The sequence below is a fragment of the Knufia obscura genome, assembly GCF_036327395.1.
Source record: "Knufia obscura strain CCFEE 5817 isolate CBS 148926 chromosome Unknown scaffold_10, whole genome shotgun sequence".
Taxonomy (NCBI): domain Eukaryota; kingdom Fungi; phylum Ascomycota; class Eurotiomycetes; order Chaetothyriales; family Trichomeriaceae; genus Knufia; species Knufia obscura.
This window is the reverse complement of record NW_027042696.1, coordinates 989,258-1,011,825: the sequence shown is the minus strand read 5'-3', so window position 1 is coordinate 1,011,825 and position 22,568 is coordinate 989,258. Positions and strand designations below refer to the sequence as shown.

The window sequence follows — 22,568 nt, the reverse complement described above, 5'->3', positions numbered from 1 at the left end:
AGAAAGGACAGATCTATACTGAGAGCTTCAGTTGTTGACAGTATGCACGAGATCGGAAGTGAGATGTGTGCCATGTCAGTGGGTGCCCGCCGCACCTAGAGAAGTTCTTATCGATAAACAAGTATACGTTCAACTACGGTAGGTTATAAATGTATAAGCATAGCTTTACTTCGCCGTACCTTTTATTAAGAATTTTCAGCTACAGCTTCTCAACTACTGTATCTTCTTGTTTACATTAGCTCAGAGGGATCAGAGTAGTAAGGAAGATCTAAGATAGCCAAGATCATCACAGAATATATAAAACAGTAGTGGTGCTGCAGCAGTCGAGGCAGTGTATGGACTTGACATTTGTCAAAGACAAAAGACATGAGATTTAGCGCGTGTCGGGAAGTTGCTCGCCAGTATCGTTACGAGTATATTCAAAAGTACTTCAGGTGCTTGGCGTTGACCAGAAATTTGAGCAGGTCCGCCGAAGCTGCCAGAAAAGCAGTACTTGCATTTCATCCGGCATGCACGACTTTACCTAGACAAGAAAAAGTGGTATACTAGTATCAGAACATAGCGAATCGATAGGGCTGTCTACTATCACAGTCGTCAGCGATAAACCAAAAGCATGGTACAATACGCACCTCGAATGGCAGATATAAGCAGGAGAAAGTTACAGAGATCCGATGCCAAGCACCTGAAGTACTTTTGAATATAACGATATTCTCCGCATCTCAACTCCCGACCCGACTGCTATGACGGCTGCCTGATGAGGTGACCGTTATGCATTCCAACATAAGAGAAGCTGGAACAAGATGGAATGCTTCGTGTTCTTAAACTCACAGAAATTTCTTGAAGGCTGCTGAGCGCTGAGTGTAGACCCTGAGTCTGTACCGCATCTGCATCTGTCTCGTGTCTCGACACCGGAATAATAGTGGTCTGCTCGGAATCATCGTGTCTCGAGAGGCAAGATGGCAAGTCTAAACACGGATCAACGCAACGAAAGCCGAGTAAACACAGAACCAGATGCCGCCTCCATCATCGCCGGGCAACCTTCTGCCGAGCTACACGTCGATGACAATCCCCCACCGGCAGGGGATATCGAGTACCCGACGGGGGCCAAGGTCTGGCTTGCTATAGCAGCCATGTACACCGCAATCTTTCTGAATGGATTGGTCAGTCTGTTTCTAACATGCACTGCATGGCCATCGCTGACCCAGAAAGGATCTGACAATCGTGGCTGTTGCAGTCCCAAGCCTAACAGATCACTTTGGAACCGTGCACGATATCGGCTGGTACTCTGCAGCCTAGTGCGTCGAGTCGTACGCATGTGTCACGAGTCTTCACTGACCGGTTTCAGTGGGCTTATGGCTAGCGCTTTCATCCCATTGTGAGTGGTTCTTGTCCCCTGCACGCCCTGGTACACTAATCAGTACACGGCAGTTTCGGCAAAGCCTGCACCATTTTCGCACCGAAATCCATCGTCCTAGTCGGCATGACAATTTTCACGCTGGGCTCCATCATTTGCACGTTCTCATACACTTCCAATATGTTCATCGTCGGTCGTGCGACTGCAGGCCTCGGAATCAGCGGAGTAGGGAGTGGAATCATCACTCTGATCACTCGTCTCTTCCCCTCCCACAAGAGGTCACTGTGGCTCGGTCTAGGCAATTCATCTCAGACGATTGGTCTATGCTGCGCTCCACTCATCGGCGGCGCACTCATCGACAGATTTAGCTGGCGCGCCTGCTTCGGTATCAATATACCGTTGTGTCCAATGGCAATTGCTTTCATGGCGTATTGCATCACTGACCCGTTCCAGAATGCAGATCCCAACCTCCCTTTCCGTGAAAAGCTCAAGCGGCTTGATCTACTCGGCACAGTGGTAGTCATCCCCGCGATCACTTGCTTGCTCATCGGATTGCAGTGGGGAGGGATCAAGTACGGCTGGCGTGATGCGCGCATCATTGCTGTCTTCGTGATGTTTGCGGTGCTAGGAGTTGCATTTGGGTATTCGCAATACCGTTTGGGAGAGCGGGCTACAGTACCACTCAGAATCCTCAAGCAAAGGAGTATTCTCGCCGCAATGTGGTTTGCAGCTTGTTGCAATGGCGTTTTGGCAATCACTGAAGCATACATTTCAATATACTGGCAAGGCGTCCGAGGAGAGACACCAACGACATCTGGCTTACTCGGAGTGAGTTTGATCATTGGTCTTAGTGTCGGCTGCGTTGTCGCTGGATTTGGTACTCCTCTCATTGGGTACTACACTCGTAAGTTTTCACCCTTCCTTGCTGTCGTCCGGCACCATATACTGACCGGCCTCTTTTCAACTGCAGCATTCATGATTGGAACGAGCATTATGGCGCCCATCGCATCTGGACTACTCACAACGATCAACCTGGAGGAAAGTAAAGTCAAAGTGGTGGCATTGTTAGGATTTCTTGGTTTCGCTGTTGGAATCGGCCTAAGTGTACCGACTCAAGCCGTTGCTGCAGTCTTGTCACCCAAAGAAGTATCGCTCGGCGCTGCGCTGACAGGGTTCGCGGGTGGACTGGGATCAGCGCTGTTCATTTCTGCGGCGGCCACCTTGTTTCAAGGTCGACTCACAAAAGAGATTTCGCAAGCCGCTCCTGGAGCCAATGCCACTGCTGTTAGCGATGCCGGACTGTCCGATATCCGCGGATTGATTGGACAGGACCGTCTGGGAGAAGTACTCTCGGGCTATAACCGTGCAACAGTTGAGACACTGTACATGCCGCTGGCATTGGCCGTTTTGACTGTCATTGGCTCTGGCGCCATGGAATGGCGATCGGTGAAGAAAAAGCGTGACTGAAGAAAATTCGTAATCCTTTGGTGTCTGCGGTGCAAGATAGCTCGTCGCTAAATAGTGTGCTTACACCCCCTACCGAGATCCTTGGACGTCACCGACCAGAGATTTCGGGCTAGGGGAGGGTGCTGCAAGATGGATTGTGTCAGTAAGATTCAGATTGGCTGCCACTTGCGAGTAGTATGGTGAGGCCGATGGTACTACTGTGTCCAACGTCAACTTCTCAGCACGATGCTGAGGCCGTGTCAGCACAACTTCAGCACGATCTTACTCGTTAGCACATAGTCAGTTTATGTGTCAGCACGTGTGCTGACACAGAGTCCAAATCAGTCGTGTTCACACTGTGTGGTACTATATGCTGGCTTTGTGCTAACGCTAAGCACCCGTATTCGGTATGCACCTATAGTCGGAACGCGTCTTTTCGTATCGCGTCTTTCGTATACATAATACAATCTATTAGCTAGATAAGTATCACGGATCAGAGGGCAACGTGGTATTGTATTGATGAAAAGTTGTACAGAGGTCTAAACCAAAGTTGCGATCGAGGCCGCGCTCGCCGCGGCGACGGAGATAGGTCGCCGAGGTGCAAACAGCGCAAACAGGTCACGTGCTAGCATAGACTAGCGCGGCAAGTTCGGTCAGCCTGAGTACCTATCGCTACTGTGTCTACAGTACATCTCACCAATCTGTGTCTTCCTTACTAGGACAGCTCTCGAGCTTCGTCATGGTCCTAGCAACGTCATAGTGTGCACCATGCCTGTTGCGAGTTCGTGGTTTCAAGCTATAGATGTCTATCGCGTAACCTACATGAAGACATACCGATGCATCCAATACCTTCAAGCCTACAACCTTTTGCCGCTGCCGTCAAATGTTGCAAACCTCTCCTTGCTTCTGCTCTTTCTCGAGGCAGCCCCCAAGCTCGTCATGATGGCTGTGCTGTCAGCGAGACTTCAGGTAGCAAACACTGTACTGCATCAGTTAACAAACTCAGTCAGGTGAATCGTTCTCTTGGGATGAACGCAACAGCTCTTGTGCAGTCTCTGGGTTCCTTGCCTGCACTTGTACCTTTCAAAGTTGTTGAAGCGCGAACGACACTGCGTCCACATTGCTGTCCATACTGCTGACGAGACTCACGATTTCTGACATTACTTGGATCTGGGACTGTATCAACGACTTGCTCCTTGCCATGAAGGTTACCACCGAGTTGTTGCGCACCGGTGATGTTGGTCGTTTTCTCTTGTGTATGGTTTAGTCAGCCAGACTTGCTAGATCAACCCACAAAATGAGACGTCGTAACAGAGGCAGCACGGTACGACGGCTCGAGCTCTCGAGGATTCATAAGGCTGGGAGTGGGCGTAGGCACTGATACTGAGCGCTTACTGATGAATGTGAAGACTGACTCCCCAGTCATAGTCTCCAGACTGAAAGGGCCCGACATTGTGGCCGCGAGCGCCTCAGCACTGGCTACTGCCGATGCGGAGCTCTGCGTGAGCGCACTCTCGACAGACGCATGCTCGGCGGCATTGAGGATGTCGGCGTACTCGTAGTCAGCACACTGCTTATCAACCATAGAGACAGGAATGTTGAAGTTGCCCTCACCGAGGTCCTCGACGTCAGGATACTTTTTGGTATCAATTCCCGAAAAACCCCATGGGTTGCGCAAGGTGACGTGTGTATCGTTGCCACCCCGTACTGTGTATCCATGACCATTAGCGAGGGCACCTGCCACTTTGTTAGTGGCGAGGACAGTCGGCTTCCAGGTAGCTTTCTCGGTGACGTTTCTGCGTCCATCGCATCCTGAAGTTACCTTCGCGTATGTCGGTCCGTAGATCGCCCTAAGAGCGCTCGTGATTGTACCTCCTGTCTTTGAAAAGACTGTATCCGTTTTGAAATCGTGGCCTGTGATTTGCCTGAAAGCTTCCTGAATGGCGGCGATCCAAGGCGATTTAGAGGCTCCTTCGTCCAGAGCATCAATGAGGTTGATGTATATCTTCTTGGGTTCAATATCTTTATCTCCGTATAACATCACTGTAGCGCAGTTGGGCGCGGTGTTGTTGAGCATGCCTGTGAGTTGCTCCAAGTCAGTGTGGATGACGGCGGCTAAAGTCGCCTCAAGGAAACAATCTGATGTCACCTGATTAACATCTGATTCTTCAGGCTGATTAGTTGGACCGAACAGTGTCACGTCCTTAGCGGACGCCAAGCGAGCGAGAAGCGCGGTACCTATAACCGAGGACCAGGGAGCGATATGCATCACGGTAAATCTGTGTTGAGGCTGCACGTATTCGAAATTGAAGTTGGGTGTAATAGGTTGCGTTGTTCTAGTGTTTGTTATTCACCACTCTGATGGATGGAATAGCTCACTATATCTTCTGTAAAAGATAAGACTTCCTCCGCCATCGCTATGAACTTGTCGAGGTCGGCTACGTAGGGATCGAGCTCTACATTGTCTGCGGGTGTTATGTTTGGATCAGCTTGCCAGATTGTGAAGGCGCCGACAAAGGGATTCGGAACAAGTGGAACCCTCCTCAATAGCCTCGACCAAGTGGCTATACCGATTAGAATAGCTGTAATCATTCCGGATCACAAAGACAACAAAGACCTCAGAGGCGTACCATGTGCTCATTCGATCGAATACCTCAGCTCATTGTATCTCGATTCTTCAACATCCATACTACAAGCTGCGCCGAGTAAACTCGACAATGAATCGTCCGTGTTTTTGCTTCATGGTGCTGTTCCTGTCGGGCAAGATTGCTGCAATTCAATACTGGCTCTCCCTAGTCCACCGTATTTGCGTCGATAGTGCTTCAATGTTTGCTTCCTGCCACTGCATGGTACATGTTGAGACAAGATGACACTTACATCTGACGTTGCTGCTTCAGTTGAAACCGGCACGTTGCCGTCGTCGGCAACTGAGAGCAAGGGCTTACACACGTGGGAGGCTATCGTCGTTCTCGAAACCGCCCGAACCAGGCAACAACCGAGAATGAGGTGCGCGCAGACCCAGAAGCATACATTCGCGCTCGGGTAAAGGATACTTACCCGCTCCTGTTCTATCTGTGCCTCTGCAAGCATCCTGCGTGAGCATGTGTTCCGAGAATTGTTGGAACAGATCTTGCTTAATGAAGTTCCGATCTTATCGATAAGCAAGAGCTTGTGTGGGGCTTCTACGCGTCCTTGGCGTTTCCTTGACTACTGCTTTCTTTCTCGAGTACTGCCTCATGGCTATGAACCGTCCGTATCACTTTGTCTGTTAAGTTCTCTGGTTCGTGGCATTGCTGCGATGGAGTCACGGCAAACGATGCGCAGCCTTGACAGTCTAGGCAACGTCTGGATCCAATGCTCAAATTCTAAGGATGAGCTTCGCTGACGCCTGCTGTTGGTATAGCCAGAGATGCATGAGATGGGTCACGCGTCGATGGTCACCAGGGACAATGACCAATGTTGGAGACAATCAACTCATACAATGCGCATTGCGACGCAGATCAATGGTCAGGATTTCGTACAAAGGTCAATTGTCACCAAACAAGACCTTGAGTCTTCCTGTTCTGCAAGGAGTTGATTGTTCCAGTGAACATCCTCAACGGAAGCGCGCTGGTCCACGACTTCAATATCACAACAACTCTATAAACATGTGACTGATGGACAGCGTTGGTGTTGTCAGCCATTACCTGTTACATTGCTGAGGCGTGATTCGAGCTTGCTGTTCTTGTCACGCTACTCCATATTTGCTGACATCGAGTGCTGAGGTACTTCAGCGGCTGGTCCCTGGCCTGGGTCGTACGCATCGTTCTGGTAAGCCAAAAGAGGCAACACAGGCAGCACAATCAGGTCCCCAGCCCAACGATTCCACGCACAAACGCATACCCGATCCCTCGCTCGCAATGTCCAGTCCACACGGCAGCAGCAGAAGCGGCGCAGGCGCCACATCAGACGACGCTTTGATCGAGTCAGTCATCAACGATATCGTCGCATATGATCAAAGTTCTGTAGCAACGTCTTCTCGAATTTTTGATGCTAGTGACTACCACCCTTACGACCGTCAAATTGGAGGAGCAGAAAGCAATGATGGACAATCCTCGAGCACATCTCCCTTCCATGATTATTCACCAGGTTCGCATGCTGGCGGCTCAACCCAAGGCTCGGCAGGATCATCGAGGTAAATGGTCGATAGGTTGAAAAGTCATTACTAGCGACGGTCGTATGATATTATAGCCGAATCCAGTTCTAATTGCAAGACGAGGGAAGTCTTAGTCTTGATGCATCGACATTCTCAAAAAATAGTACACGATGATAATGAAAAGCAAATACAAGACTTTGCATTTTGTAATATCCCACGGCCTGAGCTTAGATTAAGCTTGCATGAAAGGGATGAATAATATGTGGAGCCTCTTATGATCAACGCTCGCCTCACTCCCGTCCGGCCCTTCAAGCCATCTCAACCCCAACACAACATCTTGTGACCATTCATCAAAATAACGCGCATCGCGACTGACTCATCTTGCATCGCTTTGTGCATCGAGGGATATTGTAACGAGTATATCTCAATCGTTCAGAAAGCTCTTCATCACATCATCTTGTGGCCACCAACGTGCCCTCCATTAACGACACCAAAATCCTGGGATGGATCCACATACTAGCATCGGACAACTACCAACATCGTTACTCGACTTACTCTGCAACCCGATTATTGCCGACAACGTCCTGCAATATCTACCACTCTCCTCCATCATCCGATTGTCGCGTACAGCTCAGCCATATCGTCAATGGGTTCTACGCACGCCAAAGGTCTTCCGCTACCTTGATCTCTCTCGAGCTAGAGGCGCGTATGTGCCATTCATCGCACCAATCGACAATGGAGGCCACTCATGGCGTGCCGAGCGTATGGACGAAAACCTTACCGAAGACGAGTTCTATGCGGGTCCGTTACGAAGCGTTCTGAATAAGCTCACTCGCCTGCATATTTTGCAGGATGTTCAAGTGCTTGTTCTCGACCGACTTGCGTCAGTCACTCACGAATTGCTACATGAGATCACCACAGATAGCAAGTACGATGTCCGACTATTGAGCATACGGCAATGCCCCAATGTGAACGAGACTCGATTAAGACAACTTCTCTCCTACTTGTGCCGGCCATCGCGACCTGAAGGAACTCCACATTTACAGGGGCTGTACTTCTTTACGGACCCCATCAGCGATCGTGATTCAGAAACCAAAACCATCGCCCATGATGGCATCACAACGGTCGATGGTGCTGCACTTGGACTAATACCTTCCGACAAGGCACAAGATGCGGCTGCTCAGCATTGGTATGCTCCTGCTGGCAGAGTGACCCAGTTCGGTGCAGATGGTCGCTCTGCTTGGGAAGAAACGTTGCAAACCTGTAGCGGCATCATCGCTTTTGACGCTGTGCTCTGCAAAGCAATGCACGAACATATGGCGCCATGTCTGCACGAAGCATCACGAGAGTTCTTGGCGACTTCAAAACCGGGCGTGTCTACGATAGCCACCATTGCGCTTGGTCCCGGAGGATGTGCTGGTTGTGGCAAACCTCCAGAAGGAACACCTGTCTGGGGCGAAAGCGACATCAGAAACTTCCCATTACTTTCACCTCCACCGCACTCCGCCAAACTCATCGATGCCGTTCGTCCCCCTAGAGCAGCTATCACGAACTCACCTCACTCCCAGCGGCTCATCGTGTCTTGCAAATGGTGTCTTGTCAACCGTCACTGTGACTCCTGCCACAGGTGGTGGTGCGCAGACTGCTACAATCCGAAACAAAGCAATAAGTTACGTGATCTCGAAGCCCTTAGTAACGCAGGACTGAGCTACCTGCCGTCAGCGGAGGAGTTGGAGACAGGTTCCGCGAGCGACGGATCGAAAGGAGATAGCATCAAGGTATTTAATGGTTTCTGTGTTGAAAATTGCCTCGTTGGTGAGATGATGGCTGGAGCAGGGAGCAACGGAATGTGGGCTTGACGGAAAACACAACTGGACAAGTGGTTCGGGTGTGATGATGAAAAGCGCGCAGACGGTTACACCTTCCCCAGCCTCGATTGTCATCCTTGCACTCACTCTGTGTTCAAAGTTTCGGAGTTCTTTGAATATTCTACTGACACTTCTATCCTGCAGGAACATGATCGACATCATCATTACCTTCCAGTACCCATGGGCAAAGCCGCCGTAACCCGCGAGTGTTGGGACTGCGGCAGAGTATGCGGACCTTGCGCGTCACGTTCTGCACGAATCTGCAAGCGATGCAAAAGCGCGTACTGTGTCTGGCACAACACTGGTTGCGACGAGGAGAACTGTGACTGGTGCCAGTTTCGAGGAGGAAACACGAGGTTGAGGGAGCTCTACTGATCCGACCACCTCGGTTACTGCAACGTACGAGTTGCGATAATACACGACACAGCCCCTGAACACTCGACAAGTAGCATGTCCTACGATCGGACCTCTCCTCTCAGTCTGCCAGAAACGATTGTATTACCAGAATAGCACGACGGCAAGCGATCTCCACTCAATACTTAGCTAATATAGTTCTAATATTAATTATTCAACAACTATGTTCGAGACCTCTCCTCCCAAATTGTTGAATCTATCTCAAAACCACTCATTGCACCGCCTTCAGCGGGCCTATAATGTGTCTTGAGCCCCATCCTCAACTGCAATGTACGACGGGAGCTTGCAACGTGACCGCAGGATGTGGTCGCGCTTAACATGAGCCACTGATGTGATACACAAAAGGCTCATCGCATAGCCTTCAATATTGACCCTCCCTCAGAAGTCAGCAGGAACCTCGCATGGCAGCTCTGTACCTGCTGCTCATTCCCGCCTTCTTCATGCAGATGGAAGCAAGTCACTATTCCGATGCTTGACACAACAGGTCGCTTCCAAGGCAGCGTCGCTACTCCCCACAGGTCGTACCTGCCGTCGCTTGGTCCCTAACGTCAGGTCATCGAACAGCTATTCGAGATTTACCCGTCCAGCTATCCGTCGGGGCTTCTCATAACTTGACCGCAGGTGATTGTAAGTCCTCCTTCTCTTCCTGATACCACACATTGTGCTCGTTTCGTTTCTCCGACAGTCAATAGCATACTCGCGACTGGTTCTTCTGTTCTTCATGTCTTCTTCGCTGCAGTATCTCCGTCCCAACCACAATCTGAGTCTCTACAACAACAATACGGACTCACACTCCCGGGGCCACCCACCCACACTTGCACTTTTCCGTCCATCAAGCCGCACTTGCTCAACACAGTGGTCACGCTTTCCTCGTCACTGACTCATGGATCAAGATCGCCAATGCTATATCATCCAGACCGTGCCTTCCTCATCTTCACGATCGCACCTTCCTGATCTTCACGATCGCGCCTTCCGTCTCAGTGCACACCTCGATAGTCGCACTTGCCTGGCCAGGTGACACTCGTTCGCGGCTTCCTCATACTCGATGTCGCTCCTTCCGCATTGGACTATATCAGGCTCGTGCCTGCCTTGATTTCAGGGTCGTACTTGCCATATCCCGGGGTTCGCATCTCCTTCATCGCCAGATTGCATCGGCCTATCATCCCTTTCGCAACCATGCCTTCCTGCTGACTATCGAATACTTGGGGCGGTACCTTTGCAGTATATTCGTGCAAGCTACATGAAGGACGAGTCCTGAGGAGCAGAGAGCGCAGTTGCTAGCGTTTTGTTACTTTTACACTGGCTGTACCGTCACCAGACCCTAGACGGCCATGGACAAGCGAATCGGCGATTGGCAACTTTGAGTCCTGCGGCGCAGGTGGTAACCGTTAGGTCTCTTGTCTTTACCCTTTCGGCCTGTCAGCTGACCTGGGCCATGTCGGTTAAATGATGATTGATTGATGTATGGATGGACAATCAGGTATGCTGGACATTGATTGTGATACAATCGAGTATATCTGGTATGAATAGAAAAGAGAACGCTGTCGAATCAATTTGGGCATGCTCATAACATCATAAGCTTGTATCCTGTTGCCCTCCAACATCACGAAACAATGAGCAATCAAAACCTCACAGAGAAAGAGGCAAAGCGAACTCTTCACGCTCGCGACGATGGGAGGTCCAACGAAGCAAGCTCACAGGTCTCTGACACAAGCGTGCAGACCGATGCAGACATGGACGAGATCCGCGTTCAGAAAATGAGGGAAAATCCGGGATACAACCCACCTTCACCTGCAGGATCGGCACTGGCGCTGGTACCTCGCCGCTGGTCGGCTATGGGAAAACGAAGGAGACGATGACATAGAGTATGAGGATCCTAGCCCAAGGAAGGAGAGCAGCAAAGGCAAGAAAAATGTTCGGACTGTCAGCGACGACTTGATGCTGATGGATGGGCACTGGAAGAAGGTATGCAACATGCTTCTGTACGGCAGACGAGATTTTGGAAGTGTATGACCCCGGCAGATTATGGAGTGCTCGTGGCGAGGTCTGCCGCCGAAGGCCGTGCAAAAAGGGAGGCTGCATGGAGGGGGCAGCAGGGTTTAGACCGAAGGTCTTGACGCTGGCGCTCGGTTTCGACGACCAGGATAAAGCCTGTACCGTCAGCTTAGAGTGGGTTCATGAGGAAGATCAGTATAGTGGTTGACTCTTGTCGGTTACACACGTCTCGCATCGCAACGCAATTGCTGAAGGCACTGAGCAACATACCACTGGAAGAGCACCAGCATCTCCATGCAGCAGAGAAGCTCTACCAATAGAATGGCGTGTGGTTGAGTAGTGCGAGTCGTTAAATTTCATGACATTCGTACCCAAGCTGCGGTGGCTCATCCTATTTGCATAGTGTCGTCGCCATCGTCCCGCACGTTGTCAACGTCCATCTGTGATGGCGCTACCCCTCTGTTGCGTCCTGCCAACAGTTCTCTCCTTACTTCGGGGCCAATGTCCTTGTGGCCACGTGCCAGAAGCAAATCCAGTAAGGCCTCTCTTTGATCCTCCGTGATCTCGTTCCGGTAGGTCTGAGCAAAGATCAGCAGACTCTGGTGCCACAGAACTGGTAGCTTTGACTCATTGGCACCGAGTGCCTCCTCGTCTTTGCTTCCACGAAACCTCAAGAAGTGGAAGACGAGTGCATCTACCACTTTGTAGGGCAGAGCATACTTTTTGCCAAGCAGTACCCTGATGAAGATGTTTGCGGATCCAGCTGCTTCACTGTTGATTCGTGATGTCTGTTCGGCCGAGATCTCACAGAGTCGTAACAGCGCAGCAGCTGAGTGGAGTACTGGGACCTTGATCTTCGCTAACACTGAAGAAATGATGTTTGCTTCTTTCAAGGTGCACCCTGACTGCACCAGTGGGAACAGGAAACCCTTGAAGAACGCTGCTGGCCTGTAGAAGCAAGCCTTGAGCGCATTGTACAGATGCACGTTCAGCTTCTTGTGCTCTCCGATCTCTTCTCGGACCCGATCAAGGAGCACTGTTTCGATGAAATGTTGGCCCACTTCCGTTCTGGCTGAAATGAAGATCTTGGTGGCTCGATAAACAGCATGTGGTGTCCATCGCTCTGGTTGTGATATCGCGAGCAGATCTGGCCATTGTGGCAAGGTCGGAAGCAGTTTGAAGGGTTTCGGAAGAGGGCCTGATTTGTATCTGGATAGTATCTGACCGACCTTCTCGAATGTCTCGACAACTTTGGCTGGTATCTCGACTGCATCTTCTGGATCACCACCACCTCTTACAGGTGCAATACCCGCTGCTTCTGCTTCGTCTTGTGCTTCTTTCTCAGCGATCCGTTGTAGTATTAGATCCGTCAGATTTGTCCCTTGACCAGCAGACTCGGTCGATGGTAGGTCGTTCGATCTCGTACCATTCGTGCTCAGATTAACCAGCGATGAGTCGAAACCTTCAAGCTCATCGCCTTCAGGCAAGAATTTCTTGTAGACTGCCATCTCTTCAGGATCCATATCTTCCTCGACAATTTCTTCCTCCTCGTCTGGCAGCCAGTCATCTTCATTGTCTTCGCCTGGAACGTAAGTGTCTCCCTCGTCATCGTCGGCAAATCTAGAATCGAAGTCGAAAGTGTCTCGGGTGCGTTGTGGCTTTGCTACAGCGCTTCGTTCAGCAGCATCTTCGTCGGCAAGGTCTTGTGCGATGGCCAAGATCTTTTTCGAAGATCTCGAGTCAATGTAACCATCTCCTCTGTTCTCCTCGTCCGACCGCGACTTGCGCTTTCCTGTTATCGACTTTGCGCGTAGCCTCCCGCCTGAGGTTTCGATATCTTGCGCAAGTGGAACATGCCGCCTCGTAGTTGTTGCCGAAGCCATCTTACCTCCAATTGAAAATCTCGAGGTTCTTGTCTGGGAGTCTGAAACAAAGATGCGTTCTCGAGGCAGATTGTAATCATGGGCTCGGGCATGAAACTTCTTCTGCTCACTCAATATTTTAGTGGGGTCTCTGTGCTAGCGTGAGAGACATTCAGGCAGTCAGGCATGTACAAGGACTCTTGCTTCAGCACTATTACTGCAGGAGTACATCCCATGGGGAGGGGACAAGTCGAACGCCTATATTATCCTTTAACTTGAAGGCTCTACAATATTGCGCTTGAGAATATCTAGAGCCCAGGTCAACACCTTTAACATAACTGTTACGAGCTCCTTTCTAGAGGATTGGGCCCTAGCCGGGTTCGAGAGATTTTCTGCGTTGAGCCCAAAATTTATTGTGTTTATGAGCATCTGAGATCCCTTTTGCAGAATCTGATACTCCGCAACCCGAATTTCATCAATTGATCTTACCTTACGGACAAGCTATCGGCCGTACCAGGTCTTCAAGTTCATGCCGCAGTGTCGCTTATTACTGACACTCCAGCGTCGTGGCTTCTCAAAAATAATGAACGAGGCCGCGCAGAAGGAACTCTCCCGAAAAGAGTACTGGGATGATCGTTACGCAGAAGAACGCGGGAAACAAGAGCACTCCGGGCAAGCTAACTATGAATGGTTCAAGACGTTTGAGAAGCTACGGCCCTTCTTAAGCAAGCACCTACCCGACACCTCGTGTCAACCAAGACTACTACATCTAGGATGTGGGACAAGTGTAAGCGCAATTAAGACCGTCAAACCAGCCCTTGAGAACAATACTCACTGACTCGTTGCCCAGAGCCTAAGCGCAGACCTCCATGGGCTAGGTTACACAAATCAATTGAGCATCGACTTTTCTGATATAGCAATCGAAGAAATGAAGCAGAAGTATTTGTCACTAGATCTTGAATGGGAGGTAATGGACGTGCGCCACATGTCACTGCCGTCGTCAAGCATTGACATCGCTTTGGACAAAGTGAGATAGGAATAGACCATATGGTACCGTGATGCTGAGCTCACATTCTGCTAGGGTACACTCGATGCCATGCTCCATGGTTCGCTGTGGGATCCCGAAGACGACGTGAAAGAAAACGTGGGTGCTTATATTAACGAGGTGTGCACCCGACCGATCGTGTGGTGGTACAGTCGAATCTGATATCTTAAACAGGTAGCACGAGTCCTCAAGCCGGGGGAAGGTTTCTTTACATATCTTACCGCCAACCACACTTCCTCAAGCCCCTCCTGTCAAGGCCAGATATCTGGAACTTGCAAGTGGAGACACTTGCTGATGATCCTGGAAGCTTTGAATATTTCGGGTTCATCATGGACAAACGCGCTTGAGAGCCCACCGCGAGTGTCGGAAAAATACAATGGTGGTCGCAATTGCCCATCTGGGCGTCGCACCATTGTAGATTCAAGGTCACGCCGACCTTGGTCACCTTGCAAGGTCCATCAGATATGAAGAGAACCGACAAGAGCCGCTTGCGAAGAACCGGCGATATGGATTATCTTTAAGAAGCAGGCGTCCAGTTGGGCGATAATCCTTCTCTAGAACTTCGCGCAACTGCGGTCGAAAGCTGTACGAAGCACAATCGTCCATGAGCGATATAGCTACTACACATGGTGCACGGAGCGATGTCGAGGTCGAACGGCGTGTGAAGTACCAAGTGGCAGAACAAATAATCTACAAAGTCCAACTATGATACTCCGTAATATCCTCAAAAGGGGCATGCAGCATCATGCATGGAAGCCCGTGCACGATCGGCGCGGCTGCTGGTCATGGCGTTCTGTGGAGGCTTGTTTCAAGCTGCACGGACCACGGACGTCGTATGCGGAAGTTGCCCATGCAAGTTTTGAGACGGAGAAGCAACGATAAGAAGCGAACACTGAATCTCGGAGATCCTCTACTATTTACTGGTCAGACTCGACTCACGTTCGTTCCTGTCTCGAACATTATTGTTGTTTGGTCGGGTAAGCACTGACAACCCGCACACCCGGGATTTAGCCTCGGGACACATGTCTTCTGCTTGAGCTATTCGGTCCAGGCTTCATCAAAAGTGTATCTGTACTTCTGCAATCAGAACAGCAGATTAAGATTTTGCCCGCAACTGTTACTAAATTTCGGCTCCAGAATGCCAGGTAAAACTAGCATCTCATTCGTGCTGAGATAGTCTCATAGGCCAGGTTGGTTCTAGCTGAATCCTTGAAGGGCCCACCTCTATTGTGCTATCGCCGTACGGCTTGAATCTCGAGCACGGTAATAGGAGTTCAACAATTGCTCTGCCAAATTACTACCACCGGGCTGCTCTTCGCCAGGCGTGATTCTACTTGGGAAGAAGCAGTGGTATCTCAGTCCGCTGCAGCACAGACCTGGTGTTCAGCAGAATCGAGATTAGGTTGCTCTTCGCACCAATCGCTCTTTAGCTTCCTCCGCCGGGCTATTGCGCACTCGCCTAGCTAAGTTAATCTGCCCACGGTCTTAGGCCCCTCCGCCCGCGACGAACCCGACCAACCCGACCAAGCCGCATCCTTTTCGTGGTTTTGGTTTCGATACCACCTAGACCATATTTGTGTCTTCACATTTTGAAACCTCGGCCAACCAGCCCGGCTACAACAGCTCTGCACAGTTCAACGGCAAATCTCGATAAACCTACAAGAGCTGCACCCTTATTACAGGCTTATTCAGCGTCGCGAACTCTGTATGACCCGATACCACCCACGGTCAAAACCCCACGAAGTCACCGGAACATAGAGTCAACCCCGAGCATGAGCAACTGACTCTAGCATACACTCATCGGACTCAAATCACGTATAAGCGAACCGAAACATATGTGCAGCCTTACGCCGAGCACTGCGGCACACCCGTCGCGACTTGCGGTACGCTGAAAGAGTAGATATGAGTACCATGTTGCAGCTGCGGAATCCTTTGGAAGCACCATTCGACCAACGACCGAGAACTATCGCGATACATACAACCGGCTCCCCACGCTCCGAGCATACCAACACGACTTCACCCCCTGCGAGCATGGGTCCGCCCTCGAATAGTAGTCCCGAGGTAGAACAGAGGATTGAGGGCATGAACGGCAGCAGCCCGCAACAGTCAAGAGAGCATGGACACGTGGGAGCTGCAGCCGTTGGCGCTGCGCAAGGTCCGAAAGTCGTGCAGACTGCCTTTATACACAAATTATACAGCATGCTCGAGGACAAGAGCATCGAGCACTTGATCTCGTGGTCGAACAATGGCGACAGTTTTGTCATGTCCCCATCGAACGAATTCTCAAAAGTGCTGGCGCAGTACTTCAAGCACACCAACATCTCCTCGTTTGTGCGACAGCTGAACATGTATGGGTTCCACAAGGTTAGCGATGTATTTCACACTGGGTCTTCCGAATCTGCGCTATGGGAATTTCGACACGGCAATGGCAATTTCAAGAAGGGTGACTTGCTAGGGTTAAGAGAGATCAAACGTAGAGCATCGCGGCATACGCTGATACACCGCGACTCATTCACAAATCCACCACCTAAACCTGGACCATCACAGCCTGGTACACCAGCCGAGGTTATACCAGATACAGATTCGAGGTTGGCATATCTGGAAAGCATGCTGCACGATATGTACTCGAGACTTGCAAGAACAGAGGATAGCTATGCGCTGATGGCCTCGAAATGCCAAAACTTGACAGAGAACATTGGGAAATGCCACCACTGGATTAGGCAGTTGTCACAAACTATGCATACAGCGCTACCGCCCGACTCACCGTTGCGTGGCGACCTCTCCAACGTACAGAAGGAAGTTGAAAGGCAACAGGATCTCTTGAGAGCTGCAGAAGTAGAAACCACGCCGAATGGCAACAGACATGGCTATTACCCGTCGAACATGTCTCTCGAGCCACCAGTGTCGCCACGAGGCTATGCATTCAGCGACAGTCGCCGCTCCTCTATACAGATGTCAGAGCCACCTCCTCCTTTTCTGTCGCGGCCACCAGTGCCACCCATCCCGCCACAATTCTCCTCATCCTCACCTAGACGCTTCGGCTCAACCAGCGGAGCACACGTGTCTCCAGGTTTCAGCAAACCGGCTTTACCGAATCCCAGTCAGCCGCACCCTCTATCGAACGTAAGCGAGCCTCCACCGAGTCTTCTACGGCGGCACACCTCAGCAGACATACGCGAACATTGGCCGCCACAACCGAACGGCTCGCCCTTCGCCTCGAGCACGAACTCAGTGCAATGGCAACCATCATCACCATATCAACCACCCGAGACTGCGGGCGACCAAGCCCTACAAAACCAGCTCGCAAACTATCAAATCAACGGTTCGCGGCGGACGACAATTACCACCGCAGACCATCAAGACTCGATACCACCTGCACACCGAGATTCAGCGCCACCCGCAGGCCTCGGGGTAGCGAATATGTCGTGGGGCGTTGGTGTGTCCAAGTTCCCGAGGCCGAACTTCGAACTACATTCTGCGCCAGCTACAAGAAGGAGTAGTATGGCGAGTAATGTGCATTCTTTGCTGAATCCGGCAGACACTGCGGAGCAAGAGAATGAGGATGAAGGAGGGCCGACTGATGATCGGAAACGGAAGAGGCTTGTGTAGCCTGCTAGAGGGAGGGTTGACGTGCTGCATCCGTAGCCGGTACATTCAGCCGATATTCGCGTTGAGTCCCTGGCGATTATCGTCCAGGTCTTAAAAGATAGTTTTCGAATACGAAAGCATTCCGAGCAATCGATCACCCGCCTTTACTTTCCGACTTCGACTTCTTCTTCTTTCCACGTTCCGCAAGGAGTTGATCCAGGTAGCTGCCTGGCCGCTTCTTTGATTTGGAAGGCAAATTTTGATGCACGGCTTCTGACTGAGGAGTTATCTTACCCGGTCCACTACCCGGTCCACTATCACTCGCGCGGCCAGCCTTTGACTGCTTCGACTTCGTAATTGCAGATCGCCCCTTCTCTTCCTCATCGCTATCGTCCTCCACTTTGCTCCTCTCGACCTTCGGCATTGGCTTTGATGCGTCTAACCTACTCAGTCCGCCTTGCTGATACCTTTGATAAGCCTCCCTGCTCAAAAGCTTCTTCCGTAAAGCATCATTTGCACTCAGTACTTTTCTGTCCATGCCGTCGTCATCCCCAGTCTGTTTCTTCGGCGCACCGATCCCAGCAATTTCTTCATTGCCCTGTAAGTCTGCGAAGACATTGTTCGTGTCTTCTGTCGCAGAAGTCAAATTGTCTTCTGGGCGTTCTGAATCATCGCCGAGAGATGCCTTTAGCCATGACTGTGCTTTGCTTTTGTTACCGGCTCGCATGAGCAGGATCTTGCTTGCGAAGCCATCATCTTCGTCGGGCATCTTGAGGCCCACGACAATGTGAGCCCTTGACGCTTCGGACCTTAGTCTGTATGTAGACAGTGCCAGAGCCCGAGTTTCACATGTCTGCTCGATGGGGCTGAATGTGCAAGGCTGAAGCAAGCGAGCGGCGTGCAGGACCCGCTTAAACTTGCATGAAGCTTGCGGTCGGCAGAGGTGACCCAAACAGAGAAGGCACAGCTCTGGCGCAGTCGCAGTTGCAGTTGCAGGTGCGAGAACTACACGGAGGAAGCATTCGCGTTGATTCCTCATTCACCTTCTGTACAGCAATTATAGTCCAAAATGTTCAAGCTCGCAGCGCGTCGAAGCTTGGGCAGCGCCCTCAGGGGCGTCAGGGTGCGGCAGCCAACTTACTGTGCCAAACAACGAACGAAAGCTGACATTGCTGGCATAGGACTCCCCGATCTCCTCAGTCAGAAGCTCGATTGCTGCGCAACAGCAGAGGAGGAACCTGTCGATACACGAGTATTTGTCCGCGAATCTGCTTCAATCAGTCGGTGACGCTGACCCTGGTATTTTACTCATTGTCTAACAATTAGTAGTATGGCATCGGCGTACCGAAAGGTGAGGTCGCAAAGACCGCCCAGGAGGCTGAGGCCATTGCGAAGAGAATTGGTACGGACAGCGCCTTACGCTATGGGAGATTTATCTGACGATTCTAGGCGGAGATGACATGGTTATCAAGGCCCAAGTGCTCGCTGGTGGTCGAGGCAAAGGCACCTTCGACAATGGCTTGAAGGGTGGTGTCAGGGTCATCTACTCGTACGTTGACCATATGGATAAGAGGAGAGCACGAAGCTGACTCCACTCACAATAGACCGACTGAGGCCAAGATGTTCGCTGACCAGATGATCGGCCACAAACTCGTCACCAAGCAGACTGGCGAACGCGGTCGCATCTGCAACTCAGTATACATCTGCGAGCGCAAGTTTGCCCGTCGAGAGTTCTACCTAGCAATTCTCATGGACCGAGCCACCCAGACACCAGTCATTGTCGCTTCTTCGCAGGGTGGCATGGATATTGAGACCGTCGCAAAGGAACAGCCAGATGCCATTGTTACCACAAGGATCGATATCAACCAGGGCGTGACCGACGACATTGCCAGAAACATTGCTACTGAGATCGGCTTCAGCGAGCAGTGCGTTGAAGACGCAAAGGCCACAATCCAGAAATTATACCAGGTATTCATGGAGAAGGATGCTACACAGATTGAGATCAACCCTCTATCAGAGACCAGCGATCACCAAGTGCTATGCATGGATGCTAAGCTTGGTTTCGACGACAATGCTGAGTACAGACAGAAGGAGGTCTTCTCGTGGCGTGACCCGTCGCAAGAAGATGCCGATGAGGTTAAGGCTGCTGAGTGAGTGTACTACGATCGTTTCGGACACAGTACTAACGAAAAACAGGCACGGCCTCAACTTCATCAAGCTCGACGGCGATATCGGCTGCCTCGTCAACGGCGCCGGTCTAGCCATGGCAACAATGGACATCATCAAGCTAAACGGTGGCTCCCCAGCTAATTTCCTCGACGTCGGCGGCGGTGCCACACCAGAGGCCATTCGAAGCGCATTCGACCTCATCACCAGCGACCCGAAAGTCACAGCTATCTTCGTCAACATCTTCGGTGGTATCGTACGGTGCGACGCCATTGCTCAAGGTCTGATCAACGTTGTACAACAGATGAACCTGAGATTACCCATCGTTTGCAGATTACAGGGCACGAACATGGAGAAGGCAGCCGAGCTGGTGAACAACTCTGGTCTTAAGATTTTCTCCATTACGGATCTTCAAGAGGCGGCTGAGAAGGCTGTTGATTTCTCGAAGATTGTGAAGATGGCGAGGTCGATTGATGTTGGTGTTGAGTTCTCTTTGGGTATTTGAGCGGTGTTGCTTGGGCGTGTGCTAGCGAGCTGCTCGGGTTGAGAATAAGATGCTCGTTTAACTACATGTTGCTGCTTGTATTAGACCCCGCGTGTATTGCCTCAGCAGCTCTCTCGATCTACCAGAACATGGAAGGCACTTGCTGGAAATGAGGGCGCATTCTGCAACCATACAGCTAACGTAAAAATAAGTCTGACGTGTCACGGTCGCCCAATGTGTTACGAAAGGGCGAAAGCTGCTCTCGAAATACAGCTCGTATGCAATACGACCACCTTCTTGTTTAACGACTGATCTCAATATCGTAGCGGGTCAAGACTCATCTTCTATCTTTACGCCAAACTCAGACCTAAAACGAATGGTGCAGGACGCCTAAAAGTCGCCTCTCCAGGCCAAGCCCACGTATCGTAACATCACCAACTTGAATGTCCAAACCTCATAGGATTATTTATCGACCACTCTACTCCATCAGAGTGAAGTCGTGACTGCTTCTCAAGATGTTCAACAACGCACCTAGTACGATAGGAGACCCAAGTGATGCTCTTGCCGCGTAACTCATCCGAGCCCTGCACATTTGCTTCCGGATTGGTCCTAAACCGCCAGAAGCGCTTCACAAACAAGGTGAAGACGGGCTGTGTTACATGCAGGAAGCGTCGCGTAAAATGCGACGAAAGCAAGCCAACCTGTGCTAATTGCAACCGTGGCGACAGAATATGCGAGGGGTACCAGACACCCATCATTGGCGTCGGCTGGCATCGAAAGGTCACTCGACACCATGAGCGGAAGGGCACGGCGCACATTGACTTCCCTCGGCAGCCGAGTTCGAAATATGGCAAGGCCGGAGATGAGCAATGGCTGCATCGCTGGCTCTCCCATACAGCACAACAAGTGTCCAAGTTCAGCAATCCTTACTTCTGGAACACTCTGATTCCGCAAGTGAGCTGGACTCACGAGAGCGTCAGACAAGCTCTCATAGCTGTCGCTATTGCATGTGACGAATCGTACATTCCGGAGACGACGGGAATGATTGGGTCGAGGACACTGTACCACTACAATCAATCCATTCGTGCTCTGACCAGGTCAATCACTGACGGGTCAGCAACGACGGATATCGCAATGCTTTGCTGCGTCCTCTTCTGGCTCCTCGAAAACCTGAAGAATCGACCCCGTATCGCAATGACACATCTCAAAGCGGCCATCAATATGCTGAACGAGCATAATTCGAAGCCGTCTTATCGAGACGACCTTCTGACCAGCTACATCGAGCCAATGCTCCAAGAAGGAATGATTCTGGCTAGTACGCCGATACCCACTGGCGGCCGGAAACGTCATCAAGCGCTTCTTACCACAGACGCGTATAAACAGAAGATGTACGACTTGATGCCCATCTCGCAACCCAGAGACGTTTACGATGCGCAACTGAGCTTCGCCAGATGTCAGGAGGCCCTCTTGGTTGCTAAGAGGATGGCGATGAGTCCAAGCAGTCCAGACCCAGACATGACGCTGCTTAGATGTCTCTACCATATGTGGAAGATGTACTTAGATGCTAACAGTGCGCGATGGCCTGCGGAATCTGTACGTATGCTGAATATGCATTACTACATGCACATGTTGGCCATCGACATTGTCGAGACCCAGCTACAGGGCAAGAACATCCGCCCACATCCATCTTTGCGACCACGTCTCCAGCACTTACTTAGCGAAGCAAAACATTTTGCTAGCCTCGCGGCTGAGAAGAGTCATAGTACGATCAATCTGCCTATCATTATGGTGTTATCCTTCGTGGCTAGGCAGTGCGTGAAGCGAGATAATGATATTGCTGAGGAGGCACTGGCTACACTGGAGAGACATGAGTTCTTCGAGGGCATCTGGAACTCAAGAGTGGCGGCGGAGGTCGTGAGATTGATGAGGACTGTAGATCTTGAGCATGAATACTGTGATAAGGGGGATCTGGAGGCTGTCTTTGAGCGGGCGGCTTTTGAGATGGTGAGTGATTGAGATTATTGGAAGAATGTCCCGATGCCTGTCGGGTTGAGGTCCAGATGTTACCAGGCAGCGCACCAACCATCTGGGCAAAAGCAAGCAATGAGATATTCATTGGGGTAAAATCACTGGCCTGCCCATGCCCAGCAGGCCATTGAAACCTTATTAGTAGGTAGGAGCTGCCCATTCCGCGGCACGCCCAAAACAGTC

At 51.0% G+C, this 22,568-nt stretch overlaps 8 protein-coding genes across 8 annotated transcripts; 5 read left to right on the top strand and 3 right to left on the bottom strand.

Moving 5' to 3' along the window:
- Window positions 1-956: 956 nt before the first annotated feature.
- PMZ80_008201 (uncharacterized protein) lies at window positions 957-2,821 on the top strand (the record flags this gene model as incomplete). Its single annotated transcript, XM_064876602.1, has 4 exons — window positions 957-1,160; window positions 1,210-1,280; window positions 1,346-1,375; window positions 1,429-2,821. The coding sequence occupies 4 exons, from the start codon at window positions 957-959 to the stop codon at window positions 2,819-2,821; spliced, it is 1,698 nt and encodes a 565-aa protein (XP_064727909.1).
- A 1,264-nt stretch (window positions 2,822-4,085) lies between these two features.
- PMZ80_008200 (uncharacterized protein) lies at window positions 4,086-5,069 on the bottom strand (the record flags this gene model as incomplete). Its single annotated transcript, XM_064876601.1, has 1 exon — window positions 4,086-5,069. One exon carries the CDS (start codon window positions 5,067-5,069, stop codon window positions 4,086-4,088), a length of 984 nt encoding a protein of 327 aa, XP_064727908.1.
- A 2,369-nt stretch (window positions 5,070-7,438) lies between these two features.
- Window positions 7,439-8,794, top strand: PMZ80_008199 (uncharacterized protein; the record flags this gene model as incomplete). The annotated part of the gene is made up of 1 exon (XM_064876600.1): window positions 7,439-8,794. One exon carries the CDS (start codon window positions 7,439-7,441, stop codon window positions 8,792-8,794), a length of 1,356 nt encoding a protein of 451 aa, XP_064727907.1.
- A 2,804-nt stretch (window positions 8,795-11,598) lies between these two features.
- ENP1 (snoRNA-binding rRNA-processing protein) lies at window positions 11,599-13,095 on the bottom strand (the record flags this gene model as incomplete). Its single annotated transcript, XM_064876599.1, has 1 exon — window positions 11,599-13,095. One exon carries the CDS (start codon window positions 13,093-13,095, stop codon window positions 11,599-11,601), a length of 1,497 nt encoding a protein of 498 aa, XP_064727906.1.
- Window positions 13,096-16,150: 3,055 nt separating this feature from the next.
- On the top strand, window positions 16,151-17,728 carry SFL1 (Flocculation suppression protein; the record flags this gene model as incomplete). Its single annotated transcript, XM_064876598.1, has 1 exon — window positions 16,151-17,728. The coding sequence occupies one exon, from the start codon at window positions 16,151-16,153 to the stop codon at window positions 17,726-17,728; it is 1,578 nt and encodes a 525-aa protein (XP_064727905.1).
- A 133-nt stretch (window positions 17,729-17,861) lies between these two features.
- Window positions 17,862-18,476, bottom strand: PMZ80_008196 (uncharacterized protein; the record flags this gene model as incomplete). Its single annotated transcript, XM_064876597.1, has 1 exon — window positions 17,862-18,476. One exon carries the CDS (start codon window positions 18,474-18,476, stop codon window positions 17,862-17,864), a length of 615 nt encoding a protein of 204 aa, XP_064727904.1.
- A 300-nt stretch (window positions 18,477-18,776) lies between these two features.
- Window positions 18,777-20,378, top strand: LSC2 (succinate--CoA ligase beta chain; the record flags this gene model as incomplete). Its single annotated transcript, XM_064876596.1, has 5 exons — window positions 18,777-18,965; window positions 19,037-19,109; window positions 19,157-19,256; window positions 19,312-19,857; window positions 19,904-20,378. The coding sequence occupies 5 exons, from the start codon at window positions 18,777-18,779 to the stop codon at window positions 20,376-20,378; spliced, it is 1,383 nt and encodes a 460-aa protein (XP_064727903.1).
- Window positions 20,379-20,872: 494 nt separating this feature from the next.
- On the top strand, window positions 20,873-22,373 carry PMZ80_008194 (uncharacterized protein; the record flags this gene model as incomplete). The annotated part of the gene is made up of 2 exons (XM_064876595.1): window positions 20,873-20,925; window positions 21,023-22,373. The coding sequence occupies 2 exons, from the start codon at window positions 20,873-20,875 to the stop codon at window positions 22,371-22,373; spliced, it is 1,404 nt and encodes a 467-aa protein (XP_064727902.1).
- Window positions 22,374-22,568: the final 195 nt, after the last annotated feature.